This window comes from Corythoichthys intestinalis, chromosome 7 (assembly GCF_030265065.1).
Source record: "Corythoichthys intestinalis isolate RoL2023-P3 chromosome 7, ASM3026506v1, whole genome shotgun sequence".
NCBI classification, from domain to species: domain Eukaryota; kingdom Metazoa; phylum Chordata; class Actinopteri; order Syngnathiformes; family Syngnathidae; genus Corythoichthys; species Corythoichthys intestinalis.
Window position 1 is genome coordinate 5,317,304 of NC_080401.1, and position 12,958 is coordinate 5,330,261.

At 37.1% G+C, this 12,958-nt stretch overlaps 1 protein-coding gene across 3 annotated transcripts in view; it reads left to right on the forward strand.

Moving 5' to 3' along the window:
* Positions 1-12,958, forward strand: part of mylk4b (myosin light chain kinase family, member 4b) — an 82,227-nt gene that overhangs the window by 49,496 nt on the left and 19,773 nt on the right. For 2 of the 3 annotated variants that reach the window (XM_057842183.1, XM_057842184.1), the window contains 2 exons: positions 7,733-7,814; positions 12,077-12,380. In XM_057842183.1, coding sequence (XP_057698166.1) covers positions 7,733-7,814; positions 12,077-12,380 — 386 coding nt within the window. Of the gene's footprint in view, positions 1-1,591; positions 2,278-7,732; positions 7,815-12,076; positions 12,381-12,958 lie in introns of those variants that run through there. The other variant, XM_057842182.1, reaches the window with a different exon arrangement.

Here is a 12,958-nt window from a genome sequence, read left to right on the forward strand (position 1 = left end):
TAGTTAAAGCGGGCACTGTTTTTTCATCTGTGTGATTTTGACAAAGATCAGATCACATTTGATGGTGATTTTATGCAGAAATGTGACAAATTCCAAAAGGTTCAGATACTTTTTATACCACTGTAAATACCCTAGCTTTCGATGCAAGAATAGTTTGCATTCCATGTTTTGAGCGATTCAAGAAAGGGGTTCTGCAGTCACAAAATTTGTGGCAATAATTGGACACGTTCCTCATTTGAGAATATCTAATTCGACAGACAAGAAGCATTTACAGTAGTTGATAAATACTTTTGTTTAGTGGTGGATGAAGCACTCACTCCTTTTACTTCAGTATAAGTACAGATAACGGTGCAAAAATACTTAAGTAAAAGTACAAGTAAAGAAGAAAAAAAATATTCAAGTAAAAGTACTTGCTTTAAAATTCACTTTAAAAGAAAACGTAAAAGTTTTTTCTCCCGATGCAAAAATGTAATAAACGTATATATTCTTTTTAAATATACATACTTAAAGAGATCTGGGTCAATATTCAAAGAAAGAACCAAAAAATTCAATCACCACTCAGTTTTATTCAAAACAATGCAAAAATGGAAGTAACAAGCAAAAACAATTGACTGCACTGTAAACAGAAGTTTAACAAGCGTAAAAACTCCCAAATTTAGCTTAACGGCTGATTGCAGGCAACTATCAGATGCATATCCAGATGCATATCGCTACCTACCGTACAAGAGTGTGCAGCACCCATCTGAATTGTTAGTTTTATTGGTCAATATCTTGTTAACCTGCCTAATCGTGCTTGTTGTCGTGTTGCTGCCTCTAGTGCTTAATTACGATATACAGTAGTTGTGCAGGGCTTATCGATGCGCCGGAGGCATGAAAACGAAACTATCAATTCACAATGAGAAAAACAAACATACAAACAAACAAACAAAAGTAATGTTTAACACAATTTAAAAAGTAGTGGAGTAAAAAGTACAGCTACATACGTGCTGTAAAATGTAGTAAAGTAAAAATAAAAAGTACCACGTCATATTTGTACTCAAGTACAGATACACAAAAATGTACTGAAGTACAGTAACAATGTACTTTTACTTTGTGATGTTTCACCACTGCGTTTTGTTTCTGACAAAGGTCACTCTTCCTCTGCTCACGAGATTTAAAATGTGGAGCAGATTTCATCTGTCGTGGTTTTACACACTGAGTTGATGTTTTTAGTTGGGTGCAATTTTTATATGTTTGTTTTCTGCTCACGAGATTTGAAGGTGGAGCAGATTTCATTTGTTGTAGTTTTACACACTGAATTGATGTTTTTGGTTGGGTGCAATTTTATTTGTTTGTTTTACTTCAGCCAGAGTCCTGTGTCAATCCCAGATGCCTGAGATTCTGACACCTAGCAAAAGGCTTTAAGGCATCTCAAATGTCTGATGGCTATCCACTCCAGCAACTTCCCATAAGCTCCCATCAATCCCCGATTGCGCACTCAAACCTTGGGCTATTATCAGTGGCCACCCACTCCCTGACGTTCACAGGGGGCTGCACTTGGAGGCGAGCCATTTGCTGTTCTTAAAACTCAACTCAGAACTGTAGTGTTGTGGGGTAGCTCATTTTTCATCCTCCACTTTTAGATTTGTTCATTCATTTGTATTCTTTTATTTTTATTTTTTTATTACTTTTTTGCCTGAATGACTGACAGGACTTGGTTAATGAATGATTTTGTTTACATTCTGATAAGAGGTCAACTACAAATTAGTCATGAGCTCCAGCTTGGTCAATTCTTTAGCCAAAATGTATGATCCAAGGCCTCTTCATGCTCATAAATCCGGTGGAAGAAAGACCTCACTCAATGGATTAGAAAAGTGCCAAGTTACTTCCTCTTCTCATGATGCCTCCCTACGCTGCATCGAGAGCCGTATGGACTCCTTAACTTCTCAGATGGAGTGTTTGCTCAACATGCAGCGCACCGTCCTAACCCGACTGGACAGTTTGTCCCATGATGTGAAAGAGATGGATCGAGGATGCGCGTTTATGAGCAAGGAGCGTCGCGGTAATGTGGATGCTGGAGCAAGCAATGGCTCAGAAGTCGCAGTCGCATGCAGGGAGTTGTGGGGGGTGGTGGAAAGGGTCTGTGAGGGTATGGAGAGTCAGGGACGCAAGTTGGAAGCAGTGGGAAAACTGGTGGAGGGCACCCAGCAGGTGATCAGCTTCATTGTTGAGGTGATGAAGAGCTCCAGGCTGATGAAGTTTCGCTTTAGAAAGCCTGGGAGCCAATCTAAACGCAAGGTGAGTTCATATCTTTTCAGTATAATGTCTGACTGTAGTACATTTATATTTCAAATGGTCAGTCCAGAACTGGAAATGCAGAAGTACAAATACAGATGCATGAAAAAGTATCTGAACCTTTTGGAATTTCTCACGTTACTGCATAAAATCACCATCAAATGTGATCTGATGTTTGTCAAAATCACACAGACGATAAAACAATGTCTGCCCCCTCGTAGCTGCAGATCAGTCTGGCACATCGATCAGGACTAGTCTTGGCCCATTGTTCTCTACAAAATTGTTGTAGTTCAGTCAGATTCCCAGGATGTCTGGCATGAATCGCAGTCTTTAGGTCATGCCACAGCATCTCAATGGGGTTCAAGTCTGAAAGCATTCCAAAGTTGATTTAAGTCTGTGTTTTGGATCATTGTCTTGTTGCAGCATCCATCCTCTTTTTAGCTTCAACTGTCTGACAGACGGCCTCAGGTTTACTGCAAAATATCCTGACAAACTTTTGAATTCATTCTATCATTAATGATTGCAAGTTGTCCAGGCCCCGAGGCAGCAAAACAGCCACAAATCATGATGCTCCCGCCACCATGCTTCGCAGTGTTGATGAGGTGTTGATGTTGGTGAGCTGTTCCTTTATTCCTCCACACATGACGTTGTGTGTTACTCCCAAACAATTCAACTTTGGTTTCATCAGTCCACAAAATATTTAGCCAAAACTTCTGTGGAGTGTCCCAGTGCCTTTTTGCGAACATTAAACAAGCAACAATGTTTTTTTAGACAGCAGTGGCTTCCTCTGTGGAGTCCTCCCATTAAAACCATTCCTGGCCTTAATTTTACATATATTTGATGTGTGCAGATATTGGATTATGCCAGGGATTTCTGTAAGTCTTTAGCAGACACTGTTGGGTTCTCTTTTACCTGTCTGAGTATCCTACGCTGAACTCTTGGCGTCATCCTATCATATCAATATCCTTTCCCAGCTTTATACAAATCAACAATACTTGATCGCAGGTCTTCAGACAGCTCTTTTGACTGAGCCATGATGCACATTAGACAATGCTTTTCATCAAGATATTTCATACCAGGTGTGTGTTTTATAGTGGGCAGGGCAGCTTTAAACCACTCATGAGTGATTGGGCACACACCTGACCTAAAATGTTTGGTAAAAATTGGTTTCAATTGCTCTTTAAGTCTCCTTAGACAGAGGGTTCACGTACTTATTTTTCCCGTCTGTAACTGTTTGCATGTTATCCTCATTAAAATCTGAAAACCTATAAATGTTTGACTGGTTTTAGTTAACGCAGAAAAATTATTTTCATCGGTGTGATTTTGACAAAGATCAGATCACATTTGATGGTGATTTCCCTGCAGAAATTTGAGAAATTCAATGCAAAGTCCGGTGGCCGGGCCATTAAACAATTCCAATTAGATTAGATAAAATAAATCATTGTGTTGTTGTCACTAAAGCATGTGCATTGACTGTTACTGACATCCACTTTTAATGGAAAAAATGACCCAAGCTTTAAGATTTTTTAAAATATTTTTTCCCATATTTTTTAAACCTGTAATTTTTCTTAGGCATACCTGTCCAACTGCTGAGACTCTATGCTTTAGGCATGTGGATAAGGTCAAGGCGGTCTGCTGCTGTCAGCATTAAAATGCTGGAAAAATATTATTTAAATTATTTGAACATTGTATGACTGTTGGTGCCAGACAGGCTGGTCTGAGTATTTCAGAAACTGCTCATCTACTGGAATTCTGACTCACAAACATCTTTGGTGTTTACAGAGAATTGTCAAAAAAAAAAAAAAGAACATCCAGTGAACGGCAGTTCTGTGAGCAAAATTCGGTGTTAATGGCAGAGGTCAGAAGATAATGGCCAGTACTGGTTCGAGCTGACAGAAGTGTCACTCCGTGTAATTTTCTGCTGCTGTAGCCCAGCTTTTTCAAGGTTTGATGCTCTTCTGCATACCTCGGTTCTAATGTGTGGTTATTGGACTTAGTGTTTCCTTTCTATAAGCTGGAAACAAAGTGGCCGGTCAGTGTATTTTTTCAATGTTTGGTACGTGTTCTGAACAGCATACCCTTGCAAGTCTATTTTTAGTTATTCCCTGACCTGTCATTCTCAGATAGTTTGTAATGTTAAGTAGTTTCCCTGCTTGTCAGGTGTAACTGATTCAACTCAGACTGGTTATCTTGCCCCTAAATACAGTACGTCTAATCAGCAGTGGCTCAACCTGAAGGTACACATGGCAGTTCTGAATAGCGTTGTGATATAATAAGTGTGACGTTTGTCTTGGATTTAAGCGGATTCAGGACTACTCAAATGATTTGTCCTCGAACTGTTTTTTCCCCATCATTCTGATTGATACCTGTCTGACCATGGTTCTATCTGTCCAAAGAACTGGACTCCATAAGGAGAGGTTCTTTCTGGCTACATCGACATTAATCTGCGTCCCCTATTCTTTCATCTTGATGTAACCTGTATCTACAACAGTCATGTTTCTGGGTTATAGTGTTCGTATCGGTCCACTCCAGAGTATTTTTTACCTTTGTTGACATTACTGTTATTATTATGTTTTTTTTTAAATTTACCGACAACTGAAGTACATAACTATGCACCCGTGTGGGAGAAAACAACAGTGACGTGGAGAAAGTGAGACAACGTTTACATATGTGGGGACTTGAGACAGTCTTTGAAATGAACTCTTGATGTACCCTCACTACCAACTGAGCTGAAGCTGCCAATGTGCTATCATGAAGGGATCGGGAGCATACGCTGAGATTTAGGGGAGGCAGGCAGGGCAGTGTCCCCTCTACTGGCCCAAAATTTTCATTGCATGTTATTGTCTTTCCTATACATACAGGTATATGAATTTAAAATAAAGACTTAGCTGGTAAAATGTTTTCGATAAAAGTTGTAAACCAGTAAAACAAACAACAAAAATGAATTAAATGAACAAGAATCCTCCAAAGTATTTCAAAATGAGTAAAAATTATTTTTCGAACAGAACGTGTGCCTAGCACCTTAGAGATGGTCCTTTGCTTTGCTCAGCCAAAACTACATCTTCATGTTTTGCCCCTCTTCCTACATCGTCAAACTCTGCCTGTGATCGTGAGTGACGCTTCTACGGTTCTCAGAGCGTCTCCTTGCACCCATTTCATTTCCCAAGTATACTAAGAAGGTTTCAAACCATTTACACTCAATTAGGTAAAGAAGCCAAAAATGTGATTGAAGCAGATATGTAGTTTTGATGAATTAATGAATAAAATAAAATGCACCACATATGCATTTCCAGAATCAATTGTATTTTTACATGATGCAAATGAAGCAGATGTTACTGACATATTTGCCGGATTACATTATTTTCTCAAATTTTGGCCTGAGATGAATTAGGATATGATTTAGGTTTATAAATGCACTTTTACTATTTTCTTTCAGCTAAAGAGACAACTGTAGTTGAATCTTATTGAGAACCCAAATAGTGACCAATTGCAGTGGTGCTGTTCATGATTATGGAAGGTCATGCTAGCTGTCAATGAGACAACTGTAATAGTGCTTCCAAGTTAGCAGATCAAATTTAAAAATATTTTTAAATTAGCACATTATGTCTAATATGTGTCTCTTGGCGAGCTCAGGAAGAGAGGCAGCTATGAGAACATGTTTAGAAATAAAATGGACAACTCATCCTTATCTCTCACTGAAACATGAGACTGATCTCCTCACTTGGACGCCCTAATTGAAACTATAAACAGATAAGATCTATTTGGTTTTGATTGCTGCAATATGAATGGCAACGCACACAAAAGATTTGGTCTTGATCGGTGAAATATGAATGGCAACACACACAAAGAAAATAAGAATGGAAAAAAAAAAGCCAAAGTGTGTAATCCATTAAAATGGTTCTAATTGTGGCCGCGATTAAAATTTTGGCTTAGGGAATTGGTTTCTTTCTCTGATATTAGAGCTATACTGTATTTAAAAGTTCAGCCATGATTTTGACACGGGAAATTTGTATCTTGTTACTATATGTTTCTAAGTCCTCAATACAAACTACACTTTGAGTCTGCTCGTTTGTTCTCTCACTTGAACCACTTCCTCAAGCCGTGCACTCAGCAGATTTTACTAATCTTAATTTATAATACGCAACAGTTTGTATCAAATTATGCTACTGATATATGAATTCTGTAATTATACAGTAGAAGAAATAGATAATTACCTCTCTCCATGCAAAATGTACTGGCAAAAATCAGTTAATGTTACAACTAAAGTCTCACTTTTGTATACTGTTACTGTTTTATATTGCTGTAATGAGGTTTGTTTTCTGGAATAAAAGGACTTTTGTTTAAATTTTCTTTTAGGTCTTATTTGAATGTTTATTATGCTGGTGATACAGTACTTGGGAAAGGTATATATATGTATATAACATACAGTGTATCACAAAAGTGAGTACACACCTCGCATTTCTGCAGATATTTAAGTATATCTTTTCATGGGACAACACTGACAAAATGACACGTTGACACAATGAAAAGTAGTCTGTGTGCATCTTATATAATAGAGTTAATTTATTTTCCCCTCAAAATATTGCCATTGATATCTAAACCCCTGGCAACAAAAGTGAGTACATCACATGGGAACTACGTACATCCCTAAATGTCCAAATTGAGTAGTCCTTGTCATTGTCCCTCCAAAATGTCATGTTACTCGTTACAGGAGTGCTGTCAGCATTGCTGCAGAGATTGAAGAGGTAAGGTCAGCCTGTTAGTGCTCAGACCATACGCCGCACAAAAGCCCGCAAACAATTTGCTGAAGACATGTCAACAAAGCACATGGATTACTGGAACCATGTCCCATGGTCTGATGAGACGTGCATATGGTCTGAGCACTAACAGGCTGACCCCCCACCTCTTCAATCTCTGCAGCAATGCTGACAGCACTCCTGTAACGAGTCACATGACATTTTGGAGGGAATATGACAAGCAGTACTCAATCTGGACATTTAGTACGTAGTTTTTAAGGGGTGTACTCACTTTTGTTGCCAGGGGTTTAGCTATTAATGGCTATATTTTGAGTTATTTTGAGGGGAAAATAAATTAACTCTATTATATAAGCTGCACACAGACTACTTTTCATTGTATCAAAGTGTCATTTTGTCAGTGTTGTCCCATGAAAAGATATACTTAAATATCTGAAGAAATGCGAGGTGTGTACTCACTTTTTTGACACCATAACATAGATAACATAAATCAATGTTGTTTCTATGGATTAAGACAAATTCATTAAAAAAAAAAAAATCCTGACTGTCGGCAAACTAAATGTGCTCTATTTGTATTGAAGCAGACATTTCTCAAACGTTTGAACTTTAAGTAGTTTAAATTTGTCACATGAAAAATAATCTAAAGAATTAAAAAAAAAAATTAAACACTTCTCATGCTGAGATGTTGTTTTGCTTTCCAAAAGGGTAAAGATGATAAGGATAAAGGAAAACAGAGCCTGAAGAGCGTCAACGTTCAGAAGAAGAGGAGGTCCCTGGAATCTTCAGGTAGGTTTACATTTTGAGATATCCTAATAAAGGTTATTGACCGTAACACACAGTTGTTCTTTGTAGGGGCGATGGGATGGAAGTGGTATAGAACCAAATTTAGGTAACTTTACGATAAGGGTCCCTTAATTCATATTAGTTAATGCATTTTTAGACAATAACTAATTTGTAAGTACTGTAATTTTCACACTGTAAGGCGCACCTGACTCCAAGCCGCCACCCACCAAACGTGGCACGAAAACAGCATTTGTTCATAGAAAAGCCGCAATGGACTATAAGCCCCAGCTGTCTTCGCTGTATTATGGGATATTTACACCAAAAGATATTAACCAGTAGCACCTTATTTGACAGTCATAAGACCAAATGAACCACTATGAAGCTTTGAATCAATTGGCTGGAAAGCTTCATTGCTTATAGAAGCTACATTTGGTCAACACTGCTCCCTTGGGGGAGACAGTTAACTTCTGGTACCACCTGCTGTCAACACTGTTGTTGTCCAACATGCCTCCTAGCATGCATTGCAGCGTTCCAGATGTAAATAACAATCAAAATTCATGTTATGTGCTAATTATTTATGCAGTTACTGTTCCAGTTGTTTCATTAATTGCTTGTTGTGGTATTTGGTAACACTCACTGACAGTGGCTCAATAAGACTGTCATTAGACGATCATAATTATGACATGACATTGTCATGAGCATTAATGGATGCTTATAACAGATGTCATTTAGTGTTATCCGGCAAATTATCTCAATTTTGGATGGATGTAAAAGATCCATAAATGGAATGGAATAAATGGAATTAGTAACATAATTTTTAAATCTGTAGCGATGCAATGCATGCTAGGAGGCATGTGTTACCTATTAACCCAAATAAATCAACAAATAAGCAGCATTGGGCTATAAGCCGCAGGATTCAAAATGAAAGAAAAAAGTAGCGACTCTCAGTCTGAAAATTACAGTAACATAATAATTCATATAATCCCTTATCTAACATTCATTTATATATTAATTAACTTTAGTTCATGCATAAGATGTCACCTCGAATAATGTTTTATTGTTATCAATATAATATTAAGAAGTTTTGATTGTAATAGCTTCAACTTCAGTCATTTGAACTATTAATGGTTTAGCATATCTACTATCCAAGGGTTACGTGTGGTCCAAAAACATTCAGTAATGGTTAATTACGGTTAAGGGGAGGCACTGAAGCATTTAGAATTTCTTAGTTAAAGTACCCATGTGCTACACTTTACAATAAGGGTCCAAACAGTATTCAGTATTAGTTAACTATGTTTAAGTTGTACTTATGAAGCAACGGTACGCATATTTTAAGATTAATATGAGGTAACTAAAGTTAAATAATACCGTGCTTAAAGTTAGGTTCGCAGCACCCAATAGTCACAGAGCAATGTTCCACATTTTGGAGGAATATATTCACTTACTCGGACCATTATACACAGTATAATAACTGTGTATTAATGCATATATATGAATTAATGTTAAGTATTCCATTATATTATTTGTTTTAATGGTACTTAACCATTACTTTAGTTACTGTCTGGTCATGCATCAATTAATGTTAATTAACCCTTTAAGGTCTGGGCCTATTTTGTCTGATTTTGCATGCCTTTGAAGTTGCCTTTATATTTCAAAGAAAGAATTGTTTACGATGGCCTGGTTTGGTCCCTTTTTTTGTGACACCTTGAACTTCATGTCCAAACTGTTGTTTCCTTCACTGACCAATTATAAATCATCATTTTGGGCCCAAAAAGACCAAAAAATTCCAAAATTGTTTTTTCAAAATTTTTAATATTGATGTCCAATTGACAACCAAACATGCGTAACGAACCGTTTTGAAACTTTGTAATATTTATTCAACATGTTAGGATGAACATTCAACCAAAAAAACTTAGAATAAATAGTCTTATATTTGACAATTCAACATAAACAACAAGTATAGCCATAGGCGTTTTTTGCCTTTATACTTGCTCTAGTCAAAACAGGTTATATACAGCAGACCAAACAGTGAAGAACAGTGAAAAAATATACCATCTAACACAAAAAGTGTTTAGAGGCCATCTCTTTATGAGTTTAGGTATTGCGGCCCATCACCTGATGAAAACTATGTACACACAATCAAGCTTCTTGAACACACATTTATATACACACATTGAGAAGACTGATTGTGGGGAAAAAAATATATATATATAACATTGGGAAAAAAAGTATTTTCAAAAATATTTACAATAAACAAGTAAAAAATTTTTCAGGCATGCCACTCCGAAAAGCAGTTTCGTCCTGGAATTAGACACAGGGTTACATCATACAGCCCACACCTCCATGGGGTGTCGGTCCTCTTTCCACCCTTCCACCCTTCCATTTTCATTTCACTTTACTTTCATTGTCACTATAAATGTACATGAAAAAAAAAGTCAGTATTTATGAAAATAATAAAGTATAAAATAAAAATATATACAGCAATAAATAATAATGGAAATCTATATGTATGACAATAGAAAGAATACCATAGCTGAATATGTGCTACATCACTAATCTTCATATAGAAAGAAGAACACCACAAATTATAAATTCCTGCCTAGGATACACACAGTGCACGTACGACTTTGATCTGATATGCACATTTTATTATTATATACACAAACACACACTTATATTGCATCAAAATTAACTTTGTCTTGCAATATCAAAAGAAACTTTCAAAAGAAACTTTTTCAGCATAAAAAAAAAAAGAAAAGTGAGTTGGCTTACCTCTGCTCGTCGATGGCGTCACCCACGTGTTCAAATCCGTCACTATCTTCACTTGAGGACTCTTCCGAAGAAGACGATGATGACGAATTTGGACCATCCTCTTCCTCAAGTTGATCAAAAAGCACAATTGCTTGCGCTAAATTTAGTTTTCCGTTCATTCTCAAAGTCACACAAAGTCGCTTGCTCGATTCAAACGGCCGTCGCTCGCCACCTTGCTGCTTCAGAACACTCCTCCCTCTCGTTCGGTGGAACCTCGCACGGCAGTTATATTTATTTAAAAAAAAACGCATTTTGTGCTTCAACTGTGACTTCGAAAGGGTTCGTTTGATTTGTGTTTTTTTCATGGAGCTTCCGTTTTGAAAAAGGACAAGAAATTATGGAAATATAGACATAAACAAATAATCCATGCAGCGTTTTAATGTTTTTTTGAGAGGACATCCATCCATCCATTTTCCATGCCGCTTTTCCTCACGAGGGTCGCGGAGGTGCTGGAGCCTATCCCAGCTAACTACGGGCAGTAGGCAGGGGACACCCTGAACTGGTCGCCAGCCATTCGCAGGGCACAAGGAGACATACAACCATTCACGCAAACACCCATACCTACGGACAATAAAACTATAAAACTTAAATGACAATATCTCACGTTTTAGTTGGTCGATTGACTTCAAATAATAACGAGAGTAAACCGCAACTTCCGCACTTTAAAACGAGACCAACCAACGGCATGTGGGTGACGTAATTAAAACGTGAGGGCGCTTCAAAGATGACGTGCGCTGAGGACGCGCCGGCGCGTCCTTTGACTCTCAAGGGTTAATATATTGATTAATTTTAGACTGGGGATTACCGTATTTTTTGGACTACAAGTCGCACCTCAGTATAAGTCGCACCAGCCATGAAATGCCCAACGAAGAAGAAAAAAACATATATAAGTCGCACTGGAGTATATGTCGCATTTTTGGGGGAAATTTACTTGATAAAATCCAACACATAGAACAGATGTCATCTTGAAAGGCAAATTACAATAAAAATACAATAGAGAACAACAAGCTGAATAAGTGTACAGTATGATAATGTTACATGATGCATGAACAACGAAATGCGAACATGGCCAGTATGTTAACATAACATAGCTATTAAGAGTTATTCGGATAACTATAGCATTAAGAAAATGCTAAGAAGTTTACCAAACTATCAGTGTCACTCCAAAACACCAAAATAACATGTGAAATGATATAATAATATGTTAATAATTTCACACATAAGTCGCTCCAGAGTATAAGTCGCACCCCCAGCCAAACTATGAAAAAAACTGCGACTTATAGTCCGAAAAATACGGTATATGAATTATTATGATTTTACCAGAACATTAGGTATTGTCTAAAAATACATTACCAAATGTTAATTAAGGGACCCTTATTGTAAAGTGTTACCCAAATTTCCTATCCATTTTTTATTATATGACACAACAAAATCCAGATTTTCCCTTGTTTCAGACTTGGTGCTGCCAGAAAAGGTAGAGAAACTTAACCAAAAGAATACTGACCATTCTCACGGCAATAACAAGGCAGAGGACACGGAAAATGGAAGACCACTAGAATCACCTGCATTGATTCTGAATGGTCCAGCTAAAGAAAGCGAGGACGTCTTTGAAGACTCGGATCCTGATGAAGAGGTAGAAATAGAGATAAAATCTTCAGATTTCAACCATGAGAAAACAAGTGATGAAGAAGCTGAAGAGGAGCAGAAGAATGATCCGGAAGCAAATATTTCTTCGGAGACCGAGAAGACGACTGAGAGGTAGTCATATTGCTACAGTCATAGACTTCATAACCTATTGACATGACACGGGAATCGGGGCCGATTCGTAGGGGGCCTATTTTCAAAAACTTTAAATTGAAATATTTACAAAACCAATTCTGCTACTGACCTAAAACCAAAACAGGCACCTACTTAAGCCATTTATGAGTCTTCATGAGCAGCAGCATCAAAAAATTCAAAGTCGTTCCCTTATAAAGTCCTGATTAATTATTTTTTAGTAGGGTTTAGGGTTAGTTAAGTATAACACGACTTAAGATGGCTATAAAAGTCTCAGATTTTAGACTAGATGTACAAAAATCTCCAAATGCAGAGATAATCACCTATATTTTTAGCATCAATAGCAATAATTAACATATCATTAGTTTTTTACTAAAATAGCAACTTTCTTTTATTTACTGCAAGTTTTCAACAGCTAATAAATCACCCAATTTAACATCAGAAACTTAATACTTGAGGAAAATATGCAGACTCAATTGTAAATAATATGTAAATATATTATTAATAAATTATATATACAATCGCAACTTATTATAGAATAGAATAGCCCTTTATTATCA